The sequence below is a fragment of the Mus pahari genome, chromosome 8 (genome assembly GCF_900095145.1).
Source record: "Mus pahari chromosome 8, PAHARI_EIJ_v1.1, whole genome shotgun sequence".
Lineage (NCBI taxonomy): Eukaryota > Metazoa > Chordata > Mammalia > Rodentia > Muridae > Mus > Mus pahari.
In genome coordinates, this window is record NC_034597.1 from 21,029,794 (window position 1) to 21,045,130 (window position 15,337).

At 47.2% G+C, this 15,337-nt stretch overlaps 1 protein-coding gene across 2 annotated transcripts in view; it reads right to left on the reverse strand.

Annotated features, from left to right (window-relative positions):
- Cacna2d3 (calcium voltage-gated channel auxiliary subunit alpha2delta 3) overlaps nucleotides 1–15,329 on the reverse strand; it is an 807,286-nt gene extending 791,957 nt beyond the window's left edge. Inside the window, exons 1-2 of one of the 2 annotated variants that reach the window (XM_021202917.2) lie at nucleotides 15,080–15,329; nucleotides 14,326–14,407 (exon numbers count right to left, since the gene is read on the reverse strand). In XM_021202917.2, coding sequence (XP_021058576.1) covers nucleotides 14,326–14,407; nucleotides 15,080–15,201 — 204 coding nt within the window. In that variant the 5' untranslated portion in view covers nucleotides 15,202–15,329. The remainder of the gene's footprint in view (nucleotides 1–14,325; nucleotides 14,408–15,079) is intronic. The other variant, XM_029541665.1, reaches the window with a different exon arrangement.
- Nucleotides 15,330–15,337: the final 8 nt, after the last annotated feature.

A 15,337-nucleotide genomic window follows, 5' to 3' on the forward strand; every position in this document is an offset into this window, starting at 1 on the left:
TTGGCAGTCAGGACACGGCTTCTGTCTGGCCATCCCTAGTTCCCAGTGAAACACGGGTCTGACCCTTCACATTCACGGCCAGAAGGGCCAAACACATAGCATCACGTCCAAGTCTCTTCATTCCCTTCTCAGTGACCAGGCAAGGCTCAGCGGGCAGGTAGAGTGGGAACATCTGATCCTGGTCCCTGCAAGACCCCATGAGTGCTCTCTACGGCAGAGAGCTATGGTCTCACAGCCAAGTCCCTTGTCTGAGAGGCACCGGAGAGAGACCACCTCCAAAGTCTGTGCACCATACCTGGTTGGGTCTGATACTGAAGAAAGTAAAGGCTGGGAACCCATATCATCCAATTCCCACACCCCAGAGATATGCCTGTCCTCCTTCAGAGGGTGTAGTGCATGCAATCTTTCAGAGGGTCTGAACTTAGTGGGGGTCCTCAAAGGAGCTGGAAGAACAGACAATTGAACCTGCAGACTGCATGCGCCAGTAAAAATACCCCGAGGTAGCTCCAGCCCCTTCTTCTCAAGCTTCCATCTTTGCAGAAAGGTTGCAAGAACCGGGTCCTGCCAGCTGAGTACAGGCTGGGCAACCTGCAAGCCCAGCTCTGTGCGGTCTGCAGGTCTAACTAAGAAGCTGCAGAATCTACCTCCAGATAGCCGGCAACACACCACTCAGAAATCTACCATCACTCGTGTAAACAAACAGACGGACGACACACAGATTAAAGGGAACCCCTCCCTAAGAAGTCCAGGTCATGTTCTGCACACAAGTTGAAGCTGGAAAGGCCTCTGGGGGTTGGGGGGGGTGGGGGTGGGAAACCAGGTAAAGTTTGCTGCCCAGTGAAGGTGAAGGGGAGAGAAATTAAAATTCACATTTCTCCCTAATGTCACTGGGAATGTGGCATGCGGGCACTTTATGGAATTAGCTGCAGCAGCTTCCTAATTGCCTTTGCCTGAGTTGCCTCCCCCAGGTTGATGGTGGCGGCTGCTGCGGGCGGGCCCATCAGTCTCGCTTGGTGCTCCTCGTGCACCCGCCCAGCACTGCAGTGCTCCTGCCGCAGCTGCCAGGTCCCGCGCTGCAGAGGCACTAGGACCCCTCAGCCAAGCTGCAGGCTTCCTGACTGCGATAAGGGTACTGATACAGAAGGGCAGGGATGCCCCCCAGAGGCAAGGAGGGGGTCACCTGGCTGAGACACATGGAGACAGTGGTCTCTACTGTCTAGCCATTGGTGAAGGGCCTGCCCGTGGGGCTTTGGAGCCACATGCTCTCCCCAGATCAGCCCCCCAGATTTTGGGGCATCCAACAGTCTAACACTGGCACTCAGAAACTGGGCACTGGACAGTAAGTGGGGAAAGGGGCAGAAGCCCTGCATCCTCTGCCAGTGCCCAGCAGCGCTCTACGCATCACTAGCTTGCAAGGACAAGAAAGAGGCTGGGCAAGCTATGCCTTCCTTTGTTTATCTGAACACTGGTACAAGCCAGGAGAAAAATGCTGAGTCCCATTTCAAAGGCAGTTCTGTGCCAGGTGCCAAAAGAGAACCCTCTCCAGGTCGGAAAGAGCAAGCCTGTCCCAGGGAAGGGAGCTCCTATTCACTGTTCCCTACTATCAAGACTCGGGAGATAAGGGGGTCTCTGAGTATCACACATCCCCAGACCTGCCAGGGGCATGGAAGAATCTGCTAGACTCATTCCACACAAAATGAAACTGACCCTGGGTTTCAAAGGGCCATGGCCTTCAGGGTGGCTGACAACTGGTCAGGACTGCTTGTGGACGTTGTACATCGTGGTGCGCACTAGGCTCCGCACCACGATGTACAACGTCCACAAGCAGCTAACCTTAGCCAGTTTGGCTCCAGACTCCTTAAAGCTGTGTGGAGAGAGAAGAGGAAGGAGGGGAAGGGGAGAAGGGGGAGGGGAGGGGGAGGAGGAGGAGAAGCGAAGAGGAAGAGAAAGGGGAGGAAGAGGAGGAGGAAGGGGAAGAGGAACGGGGAAAAGGAGAAGGAAGGGGAGGGTGAGGAGGAAGAATAAGGGGAGGAAGAGGAAGAGGAAGGGGCTTCATTTAGAGAAAAGAAAAACAAACAAATGAACAACAAAAACCAAAACCAGACATGAACACAGCAAACACATCCAGGAAAAAGGGACAAATAATGGGGCCGTAGTGTTAGTAACCCATTAACCAAGGGACAAAAATTGACTAGACACTTCTCAGGTATCCGGCTCTGTGTGACCTCTAGTGTGTGACTCTGTACTTGAGCCTACCACGACCTCACTGTAGAAATGGAACCTGTGTCATCAATGAAAAGGTAAGACAGGTCAAGCTGGATCTCAAGGCCAAGTCTGTCTGGTCCCAGGGCCTCAGAGTCCAAGCTGGCTGTTCTACACTATCATCCAACACCACTGTGAATACACAAGGGGAAAGTATACCAAATTCAATCGAATTCTCGGATGGGGTGGAAGTGACTGACCCTCAGAAGAAAATAGATGACGTAGCATAGGAAGAGCAACAGAAAGGTCGAAGTCTGAGCTCCTTTCTCTCCTTCCCTCTCAGTCTCCTTTAAATTCCCTGTTACACAGACGAATAACAAGGCTTCCAAGAAACAAGACAGTGAGTGCAACTGGGAAAAGGCTGCAATCCTTATGTATAAAGTATATACAAAACCCAAGCAAGGGACGGATGACTGGCCCTAGGAAATGCCCCAAAGCCTCCCTCTGTCCCCACCCCATTCTATATGCAAGGCCCAAAGCCTAGGTGTTGAGCACAGTGGGTGAACACAGCTACATTTTCTGTCTCAGTTTGTGCATCTTTAACTGAGGTGGTATTAGACCTCAAGGATAACTGTGTTTAAATAGATAAGACGCACAGCACAAAGTACAAATAAGCTGACGGCCTCATCATTAGCACTGCCTCCTAAGAATCCCTGGTAAAGTGCAATGGCGAGCGGCTTGGTAGCCGTCTGCAAACAATGCCCCCATAGCCTCATCATCAGCCGCCAGAGCTTGGTGTGTAGAAGCTATGCCTCGGGAGTAGCAATGCTGGTGGAAACAGCATTACAATGGGCCACTATTTGTGAACACCCGTCCTCAGAAACCCTTACTTCCAAGGATTCTGCATACACCTTCCTACTTAGACCTCTCTCTGTTCTACCCTAGAAGCTAAGTACCTCTAAGTCTACCTGGTAGATAGGGACAGTGAGGTTCAGCAACAGACTTACGGAGACTCCAAAGCAGTACCATCTACACACCCCAGCCTGAATGGCTGGTTCAGACTCTTAGCTCTGTACAGATGTCTGTTCCCAAGATCAACTCCTTCTCTTAAATGCAGATTTTTAAGTCAATCCCCTGATTTCTTTCTAAGTCTCTCTATATTTCATATCTGTCTTAAGGCATTTATTTTCAGAAAGAGAAAAAAAAAATGCAAAGCTTTCTCCTCAAGCAGAAAATCCAGCTACGGCTCCATAGTTCTGGAACTCCTGCGCTGGGTAATACTTATTCTCAGTTTCCCAAAGATAAGTGAGCTGCGAACAGTCTGTAGAGAGGGTTACATCTTCTTTCAGAGTGACCAGCACTCTTGATATTCTGCAATGCGCTTAAGCTTGGGAACAAAACTGGGGGCAGGGGTTGGTAACTAGTTACAAAACTCCCTTTAGAAAAAGAAAATACTGAGTTACTATCCAACTCACCTACCTACAAACCCCAAGTCCTGGGTTTGTTGCCTTTTAATGGTTGGGTTGGGCTATTCCGTCAGAATCACTGTATGAATTCTGTGTAAAACCAAAGGACAAGTATCCCTGCTGGGACAAACCAGGCCAAAGCTAAGAAAGGATATTCAAACTTCAGCATCGCTGTCCCAGAAGCCAAATGAGTGCCGCTTACTTCTGTGGCCACCAAAAGTGTACATCCACTGAGCTGCCTGCATATGTCTCATCCGTACTGTTCCAATAGGCAGTCCACTAGTAATGGAGACCCATGGTTGGTGGAGTGCAGAGCCCTGTGCTAGGACTCCTGGCCGAAAACTACCTACATCCAACAGATTGACAACCTCCCGCATCTCTTGTTCTTTAGATATTTTTTGACCTCTGCTTCAACAAAATATAATGGGAAGGCACTGCCAATGGCACAGGCACAAGGAGCACACTTGCCCTACATATTTAACATGTGCCTTGTTTAGAGAACAACCAGACAATGTCACAGCAAGGATGAACTTTAACTCCACAGGTCCCTACTTTTATCACACAAGGGACAAGAGTGGGAGAGTTTGGGGCAAAACAAAAAACAAAAAAACAAAAAACAAAAACAAAAATTTAGCTTCCCAAGAATGTATATATACTAAATGAGTCTCTTTGTCACCAGGCCTCTGTCCATTAATGTGCATGAGACGCTAATGTAACCACCATGGGGTTGAAGGCACAATAATTTCAAGCCTGTCTCTTATTCTTCACTAACAATGAAGCGGGACATGAACATGATAGAATATCCAGAAATTAGGGCTTTCTTAGTCCACTTATTGATCTTCACACTTGCTAAGGGTCAGGCAATCCCATCATCCTCCGAGCCTGATGTCACAAACACTGGCATCATGTGTGTTACTTTGTAGATGGGGGGAGGGGGAGCATGAGTCCATGCGTGTGAGTTGCCCAAGGAGGCAAGAAGCAGGCATCAGAGCCCCCAGAGCTGGAGCAGCTATGAGACACCTGACCCAGGTGCCAGGAATCAAACTCCAGTCCTCTGCAAGGACACTTAGCCACTAAGCCATATCATCTGCCCCTATGTGTGCTGCTTTATGGTACATGAATCAAGACTTAAGCTGAGCAGATTAGCAACTACGTGGCACGGTTCACCCCTAAAGCAAGTGTGAAAAGAAACAGACAAAAAAATCCTCCTCACTTGTCCCTAGCTCACCATGCTGGAAATCTAGAACCAGATATAAATGCCTAGTCTCCTCCTGAGAGCTGAGAATTAGAAGCTGTCAGAAAATTAAGAAGCAGCCCAGTGTGGTGGTGTACCCATAATTCCAGCACTCAGGATGTTGAGGAAAGAGACAGTCCAGCCTGGGCTGTTGTGAGACCATGTCTCAAAAAACCATAAGCTATTTTAAAAAGGAAGAGGGGGAGGGGACAGAAGGAAAGGTGGTGATGGGGGAGGAAGATTAAGACAGAAATTCAAAGTTATGCTATGAGCATGGGTGGGTCCAGCTTTAGATCTAGATTTAGGGGTTCCATAAGCCACTTATTCCCTTCATTTCTTTTGAAAACATGAGCCCAAAATCTTAAGAAAATACGTCACACAGACACTGAACAAACTTAGGGAGATGAATGACTGGCCCGAGTTCTCAGTGAAAGCAGAAAGGGAAAATGCCCCCTGGGTTTTGAAGAAGAGTCCCGTCTTCAGGTCACAGCTGAGAACAGAACTTGGTCAGCAGCTTTACAAGGTTGCTCTATCTCCTAGACTAACTAAGATGATGCTAGAGCAACCTGGATGCATGCTGCCCCACCAACCACCATCTCAGCAAGTCCGCTCTGTCGCTCTCCCTTGGCAACCGCTCACACCTGGTGCGGCACAAATCCGCACTGCGAGATAAGGCGGCATGACCTCATCACCTGGCCTGACCACCAGTAAAATTTCCAGGAGAGCTGAAGAGGGAGGATCTGAGGGGGTGTGAACAGCAAGAGCATTCCGGTCTGCAAGCTCTGCCTGCCCTCTGAGACCCCACAGATTTGACTCCAGCTGCGGTCAGGTAGAATGGGCAATATAGGCAGAGACCTGGGGACCATTCCCAAGCTGTTTCGCCTCCTGAAACCTAAGGCCCTACCTGTAAGGCAGAGAACGCAGGCCACCTCTGTGTAGAAGAATCCAAATGGGCATCAGAGAAGCGCTCAGCTCACACCAAACACTCAAAGAAAACAAAAAAGTATATTATTTTCCTCTGCAACCCCAGTGGGCATATTCTTGGATACCTGAGCTGATTATGACCTTGGAGGATTCTGGGAAGTCCAGGGGCCAGTCAGACTCTATTCTGTGACAGTCACAAAAAACAACTGGCTCTTGAACACTTTCAGCCAATTGACCCAAATGAAGGAGATTTTCTTTCATTGCTGACTTCTACCGCTGCTTACAATAGCTCTGTGCATAAGAAGTCTTAAAAGGTCCTCAGTTACTATAGGAAACCCTACCTCCAAGACTTCAAGGCACTGAAAACCACGGAGAGGTGGCACGTTGGGCTCATTCAACCTCTTTGAGGACACAGAGCAGGACTGCAGATGCTCAAGGCCAAAACACAACAGCAGGGCTGCCAAGCAAGCTCTGTAGAGGACAGGGACAGCAGGAAGAGCCAAGGAACACCAGGTGCCCTTGCTTCCTGCGGGGGGTGACAGATGGCTAGCCCCACACACTGCTTCACCTCACTATACCCCTCCCCACCTCCTGTTGGCCTCTAACACCATTCTCCAAGAAGTCCCTGGGAAAAGTCTGAACTTTCCAAAGGCCAGCAGGAAATAGTGTCCTAGCAGGAAGTCTCCTGCTGTTGCCCACGTTGGTATGTTGTCTAAGGGGACACTAGAGTTAAGAGGTGTCCACTGTGGCTGTGACATACATGCTGTAGCAATGGCGGAATGCATTGGGTCTTCCTATAACTTATAAGTCAGTCTATCATCTGCCTACCTACCTATATCTATCTATCTATCTATCTATCTATCTATCTATCTATCTATCTATCTATCTATCTATTATCTCTGGAGAAGCAGCAGCCACTTCTTCAGCCTGACCCACCCACTGCCCAGAAAGCAAGGCAGACTAGGGGTGACAGGCTCCAGTGGGCATCTTCTGTCTAGGAAGGAGGGAGATAGGTTACATGTATATGATATTCTTCCAGACAGAGAACTGTACTGCAGTAGCTACACCCTTCTGGCCTGTGGTACCGGTTCCTTGTCAGCTACCAGGTGGATTGCATTCCTTCAAGGTCCTCAATTACCACCCCATGCACCTATTCACTTCTAAACCCACAGGTATTTAGGGATCCAGGCCCCAGAGTGCTCAGCAAAGATGACCTGAAGAGCTTTGTTTGCATGATGCAACCCATAGTGCCCACCAAACGTCATTGCAGGGAGCTTTTGATGAACCAGGCACTGTGCCATACATATAGGTATGTTGCATATTTTATTCCATGGACCATATTGGCCTCCTTTCCAATTTAAAAGGTACCAGTTCTGAAATGTTATACCACAGGGTGACCCAGATAGGAAATGGAGATAAGGACCGAAAACCTAAGTTCTTATGACTCCAAGACTGTCCTCTCAGTCATTATCCTGAAGTCATTTCCAGATGACACCTCATCTCACTCCACGCTAGAGAAATCCAGGTATTGGTAACTTTCTTTCCCAAAGAGCAACCTGGGTTTTTAAAGATCACATAAAGAATGTGGCCAGATGTGCAGACTTGAGAAGGCGAGCTCAGATCCTTGGAGAGGAGGCTTAACTTCTGCAAGCCTCAGCTAGCCATCTGTGAAATGGGCCGAACAGTAAGTAATCCCTGCCCTATTAGCTTAGTAAGAGATATGGTTTTGATGTTTTTTTTAAGATAGGACATTGACTGGCATCAAACTCACAATCCTCTTGCCTCTGCCTCCCCAGTGCTGGGATTACAGGTTTGTGCTACCGCATCTCACTTGTTGGAAGAATTTAATGGAATGACCCTGAAGTGATTATCATAGGACCTGAGATAGAGAAACCGCAGAGCTAATGCTCCCTGCTTCTGCTATTAGATTAAGCGACATGCCCAGGGCTCCTCAGGAAACGACAGAGAAGATAAGCAGACAAAACTCCTAGACCAGTGACCTTTCTTTTAAGAGCACATCTCTAAGGGATGAATATCTCTGCAAATGTTCCCAGCTCATCAACGGAACAAAGATGGGCAAAGGAAATCTCATAACAAATGAGAGCAAGGGTGAGATGCTTGGGAGGAAAGCCAGCAAGTTGAAATAAAGATGTCTTGTCCCACGGAAGGCTTAGCCAGGGACCAGTAGACCCCAGACTTGGTTGAGCACTTTAACACTCTTCTTTCTGTATCTTGTGGTCAACCATCATGCAGCTGCCCCTGTTCTAAGCAGTTCCTCGCATTCCAGCTGCATATAGCATCTTATATCCTAGCCACATCCATGCCTGATGAACTGCAGCCACTTGGTTCTATACCAGCATCCTGGTTTTCTCTGTTTGGTGAGCCACTCTAGCAACCCAAGAGGAGGTCCTCTCCATCAGCCGGCAGCATCAGGCACACTCTGTTTGAGCAGCATCCACCTTGATGGCAGAGATGCAGACACTGGCACAAACTCAGTAGCTATGATGGTAATGACAGGTGAAATCCCCTATATTGGCAGGCAGTTGCTCCCTCTAAAATGCATGACCAGTGGTCTATGATATGAACTCACAGCATTTATGGCTCTGTGCAGCTTACTAGCCTGGATTAGTTACCTACATTACAGCTCTTTTAACTGCGAGAGGGTTAACCATCTTCTAATGACAGGTGTCAAGATTAACGTCCTGACGTATGCAAGGGGAAAGTCACGGCCATCCATTCCTTGTCAAGAGAGAATGCTTTCCTTTCCAATACATCCTTGAAACACACAATTTGGCCTCTCAGTTGTTTGTTTTCCTAATCCTGATTTGGGGTAAGTGAGAAGCTATCTAACAGATGCATGTATTACAAATCACAGAATGCAATGCCTCGTTTAAATGGCCCAAAGAGTACTTCATAGGTGTCGCTCAATAAATAAATAAATAAATAAATAAAAACAAAAAACTTGTCATGCTTTAGAAACACTATTTTTTTTTCTTCTAAGTTTATTTGTATGGTAATTTTCTGCCAGTTTGGCCTGCAGACCATTCCACAACACATCAGCTACACAGCTGCCCAAGGCATTGAGGGTGACTCCAAGCACAGGACACTGTTTTGCAAGGGCACAGTGGGTCTACTTTAGACAGTCTGCTGACCGCTATACACTGAGGAGAGCCCGGGGAATGTATCCACTCTTCTTCCTCGCCGCCACCTGTCTCCTTTCCTTGAAGGAAAGGTGTATTCTGTTTAATGGACTGAGGAGAACAGAGGGGTCAGCAGGGTCGTCAGAGCCAGGTTTCAGAAACCTTTCTCTGTGGATGGTACATAGGCTATTAACTCTTCATGTGATAATGGCATTAAAAGAAAGTGAAGTCTCATATGCTAATTCATAGACGGATACTTTATGGCATCTATTTAATTTAATTTCTTCCCTGGTCTCAGACACAACAAAACCCCTAAGTCAAATTACAGCATCTTAAGCAACTTACACCCAGTAACATTCTACGCTTCAAAGACCCTGGCAGTCTCCACCTCAGGGCCATTTTCTACAGTGCTGCTGTTCCAGGAGGTGGGAGATCCTGACAGACCTTGAGTGTGCAGATAAAGAAAAGGCCCATTTGTTGGCTTCGATGATGGCAAATCTGGATTAATGACAACCCCGAGACAAAGGCTCCTGCTCATGTGAGATGTGCACTCATTTTAGCAAGCTCAGCACACTTAGTCATCTATTGGCTGCCTTATGTGGGAGCACCATGTACCGGGGAAGATCAATCAAAAACAGAGTCAGGAGTCCCAAATTTGCACTCCCATGGATATGTGCTGCAAACTGAAGCTGAGTGAAATTGGAGTAAAGGCCATAAGCACACAGGAGTAATGACTCCTCCTGTTTCTGTGGATCCCACCACACAGTGATAATCTTCATCAAAAACTGAAAACACTAATTGTACTTTCCATGCCTGAGAGGGTTCAAAACCGGGAGACGATTTGATATTCGTGTGTCTGCTCATAAGCAAACTGGTGGTATAATAACCACAGGTAGTATTAATTAATACTAGAAAGAGATCACCCTATTAACGGATCAAAACTCACACAACTGCAACGGAAACCTGAAGTTCACCTCCAACAAGAATTTCATTCATATCTCCAGCCCCTTAATTTTAATAAGCATACGCAAATCTCTTTGAGTAGCACAGACTGCAGCAGTTCCTCGCAAAAGAAAGAAAGCAGGGTGTCTCTGACAGAGAAGAAATCTTAGGAAAGGAGGCAGAAAAAAAGAAAAAGAAAACCAAGAAACCAAAGGTTCCTACAAGAACTTAGCAAGAGACCATGTGGGCATTAAGAGTTCAGACACCTGCCACATGTGCATCCTGGTGACAGGTCTAATGAGACCAGTAATTAACCAGAAAGATCAGAACTGTCACTTCAGAAATGTCAAGACTTTAAAACATAATATAAAAGAAGAAAGTCTACCAACTGAAGCAATGGTATGAATGTACCTTGGGAACACAGGCTAAATATATATCCTTAGGGACGGCAGGTAATTATCTTTATTCCAAAAGAGCTGAGCCTCCATTGTGATCTGTAGGGCTGTGCTTCCTCGGGACAGCACAGCATGGACCACCACTATCATCACCACCCCTTTGCAATTCACAAATGTTCTTTGTTAATTATTAAAAAGTCCATTGATTTCCGCATTGATGAAAAGTCATAATTGTAAAAATGGCTAACGGGATCGGCCTCTTACTTTGCTGACTCTGTCCTGCGGAGAGAGACATCAAGTTTGTGTATTAAAGCCATCTCAATAAATAGTTGATAGCACAAAAGCCTGCTTGTGCCTTTCAAGAATCAAATGGCCTGGTGATTGCTACAGGAGGTGCCCGGGTAGCTGTGGACTCTGTGTTGATGTTAATAGCAGGAGCACATATTACCTGGGCTTCCCATCTCAAGACTGGAAAATGTCACTAGCATCCAATGTTCCCGGGGACATTCATCCCCCGCATGCAGGTCTAAACAGAATGAAAAACTCAGCTTTGGAGGAAATTCCCCCCCCCCCAGGAGAAGGGGATGAAAATCATGCTGGGTTTAATGACTTTTATTGCAAATGTTAAAGGTGTGGTGTCTTTGTGTTTAACAGCCAGGTCCTCAGACCCATTAGAACACTTCTCTCGGGCGAATCCCAGAACAGAGAGGTGACCAAACTACTCCTCCCTCCCGAAAAGAACCCAGACAAAGCACATTCTTTGGGGAAAATCAAGATTGGGCAGCTAAAAACTGGCACGAATATGTCAAATAGGAAGTTAATTCAAAGCTGAAGAGAGTGGGAAGCCCTGAGGTATCTGCCAGTGAAGGAGGCAGCTGACAGGAACACGGGGGCACCCCGGCACTTGACTTCAGAGGGCCTCTAACAACCCCCAAACTGCTCAGCATTCCCTCCCATGTTCCACTCTACAGCCCAGACACACAACTTTAAAAACTCTCTGACTCCCTGTGCTTTATAAGATCCAGATGCCTGCGGCAAATGGAATGAATAGATTGCTATCCCCATGTTCAACTAAGGCAAATAGAAGAAGCTAACTGGGCAGGCCTGCAGAGAAGACCTACTGGAGCATCCTAAGCTACAGCAGGGGGAACCACAGCACCAGACACAGGATCAGCCAGGACCCTGATCCTGTAGGGCTGTGGAGCACAGTGTTACCCATGAGTGTTTACTTCAGACTGCAAGTCACATTAGCTAACAAAGCATGTTGCCAAAATGGCAGGTCTCCCAGTCTCCAAACACCCCAAAGTAGATGGCCAATTCTTATTTCACTTATATTCACAGTAATTACTTTGGAAAGTTTAGGCCCAAGATAAAAAAAAAAGAAAGAAAGAAAGAAAGAAAAGAAAAGAAAAGAAAAGAAAAGAAAAGAAAAGAAAAGAAAAGAAAAGAAAAGAAAAGAAAAAGGAGGCAGGCAGACAGACTTCCATTTCTAAAAGCAAACATGCTACTTTGATGCATAATATGAAGTTCTGGTTAGAAAACTACATAAATACATAAAATTATATCATAGCACATGGTACATTTCTTAACTGAGAATCAAATGTAAATGCTCGCACCTTACAAATGAAATTACGGTCTTTTATGCAACCCGGTATTGTCACCCATGAATTCCCTTAACACAGTGTTAATGCATTTTCCAATTGAGTTTTTTAACTCATTTTTCAAAGCACCTCAATTGTTAGGATACAGAGAGGAGATGGATAGATGTGTGCTGTTTTGATTTAAGGAAATAAGCCCTAATGCAAGTGGCCAAAAACTTGAAAATAAGCAGGAGGGGTGACAGTAGTAGCCTTAGTTTTCAAAGTGCTGCTTTGTCTCCAACACTCAGAGCATCTCCACTTTCTCATCACTGCTGGACTCTCTGAACCAGTGTTCATCTCCATTTTAAAGAACGCAGTCACATTTGGGAGATCAGCATGGCTCAGAGGGTTCTTAAAAGTGCTTCCTAAAGCATCTCATTCACACTCTGGTCATTCATGCAAGTATCTGCCAAGCAACCCAAAGCCCTGGGCATTTCACAACCCCTGTTGTGAAAGATGAGGACCCCCAGTACTAGAGCAGATAAATACCCACCCTGGACCCTATCTGAAAGCACCAATTCACCTTCCCCTGGAATTAGTTACAAAATGCCAGACAGCAGCAAGGAAGGGCAACAAAGCATTAAACAGCTGGAAATAATTACACAATTGTCAAGCTGCAAACTCAACAAGGGCAGAGCAAGGCTGGTGAATTCAGTCTTAGGAACCGGGGCCGATGAGAAGTATCTTAGCCACTGCCAATTTGCTATTATACAATAACTAATAATGGGGCTGATGGGATTCGTGCAGCACACATGTGTGCATAAACTTGCAAGAGAAGACACATGTATTTCATGTGTTCCCCCAAAATGTGAGCTAGATGCTATCTAAGCACAATCGAGACCAAACAGGGGGCTCTTTTGGGACTGTTACAACTACAACATGCAGATGAGAAATATCTCTTTAAAGTTACACAATATGCTCACACTCAGAGCATCCCGAAATTCAAAGCACAGGCACAATACGCAGGCTGTGTCACAGTCCGGAGCTTGTCACATAAAACATCTGACAAGCGGGCAAATAGCCAGAGTACAGGCAAGGCTGGACCAAATTAAAAGAATACCAGGGAGAAAGGCCATTCTTATGAAAAAAAAAAAAAAAAAAAGTGGAGGGTAGCAGGTACTCCATTAAGGCAGGCCAATGCATCAAGTTTTATCACTGACTAAATTTCAGTGAACTTCTTCCCAGTCTAAAGGTGAGCGGTCTTCCCTATGGCTTGAAGGATTCGGTGCCTAGCATTTTTTTTTTTTCCAGCATACCTTGCCATCCTATTATTGGACAATGCTTTATTATAATATTTGAATTTTGCGTGGCAAACAGTGTCGTATAATGCCCCGAAATGCTACTCTCTGAAACGGAATGCCATAAATAAAATATGGACTTGGTTACCAGGCAGCATGCACAACACATATGGTACATTGGCCCGAAAAACGCATTTTAAAATGCTTAAAAGTTAACTTAACAATTTAAGCTCTTTATACCCAGTCTCTGAGAATTGTCCCCTAAAGGCCAATCTTATTTTCTATTGTCAGGAGAATATCTGGATTAATTTGGTTCGTTTACTAACTTGAAATTCTTTTCACCCGCTCTGGTCTCCACCCTCACCCATCCACCCACCAGCTCATTCTTTATCTTAAAGGGGAGAACAGGGGGGCCATATATCTCAAGATGTAATTTTAAGCTTGATGCTGCCTATTTGAATTAAAATTGATGCAGCTCCTGATACCAGCCTAATAATCAATTCTCCATTCTCATTACTTTACAGAAATATATGGACACAGACCAATTTCTTAAGTTTGTGGACCACTCTCTCCTAGCTTATTACCCAGCAGTGCAGCTGAGTGGAAAGATAACCACATCAATTCGCCTTATCTGTAATGATGTAATGCACCCCAGCCCTGGGTCTAGATGATTGGGGAATAATGGGATTGTAGGACTGCAGGGATGACAAACAAAGCTGCTGGTATCTCGCCAATACACTGAACCCTATGACTCCCGTGCAAGGTGGAGGCTCCAAGAACAGACGCCACCGCCGGATTCTGTCCCTTGGAAGAAGTTAGCATCTTTCAGCCAGGAAAGCATCTGCTCTCTCGCACTGAGACAGCCATACCGACAACTGTGAGAAGAGCCATGCAAGCGCACTGTTTCCAAGCCCCAGCCAGGACAGTGCGAGTGAGTATCCTGCTTTTCTTTGTGTTTGGAATCAAGTGTCATCTAAAAATAACCGGTTGGTAGGGAGAAGTCACTGCACAGTACAATGCCAAGATCAGAGACTACTCTGATAACGGATGCAGCTCTGGGCTCACGTTTGTTTGGAAAAACTAAATCTGCCTCCATTTTCTGTGCTAGAAAAATCATCGCTGTCTGTCACCACAGAAACCTTACCTTTTGCAGAAGCTGGGAGCCCGAGTATTTGGCAGCGATGGATTTTATCTCCCCACCAAAAGCGGAGGCCCACAGCTTCACTCTATGGGGAAAAAAAGAGCAGAGGGAAGAAATGTAATACCAGTGTCACCGTCACACACGCGCACACACCGGGCTGTGGCTGAGAGAGCAGGGCGATAGAACATTAAAGGAAAAAGGAAAGAAAGATAGAAAAAGCTCTCTCTTACAAACTACCAGCACCAAGGTGCAGAGCGCAGCGCGGGATAGGGTCCTGGGTCACCGGAGTTCAGAAGGTGTAAAGTCTGGCTGTCTAAGAAGACCACCGGCTTTCATAGAAACAACTGCCTGGTTATTTAAACACCTAAAATGAGCATCACCTGGTAAATACTACTCTGAAGAAATCCACCCATCCCCCTCCCCCCGCTTCCCGGAAAAGTAGGATGGCAAGGTAGCAGAAAAGGGGACCATTAAACAGCCCGTGGAAGTTGCAGTCGGTAAACAGGCTCTAAACTTGGCGCTGTCACTTGAGGTGAACCTCTCCAGATCTTACTCCCCAGCCCCAGGGAAAGGGTGAGAAGGTCCCACCCTAGTCCAGCCGCTGGATGCTGATGCTGAGAGGCAGGTGCAAGAGGCGAGGCCCGCACCCGCCACGGGTCTTGCCCAGCCGCACCTGCAGGCGCCCAAACTTGGGCGCCCCGGGTCTCTCTCGGGCGCTAGCCGCCCCTCCCGGGGAGTCCCAGCACCAGGCACTTACACGGAGAGCGGGATCTGCTGCTCGGAGCGCACCACGTCCCCCAGCGCGGCGTAGAGAAGCGCGGTGGCTAGGAGCGCCGAGGCCCCCCGGGACGCGCAGCACAGCGAGCCCGACCCGGCCATCCTGGCGGCGGCGGCGGCGACTGGAGCGGCCGCGGAGAGCTGCGCCGGGCGGGCGGTGGGCGAGCGCGCTGGGCTGCCTGCTCCGCCGCGCGCCGCCCCTCCTGCCTCTCGCGCGCCGGGCTCACTTGGGGAGCGG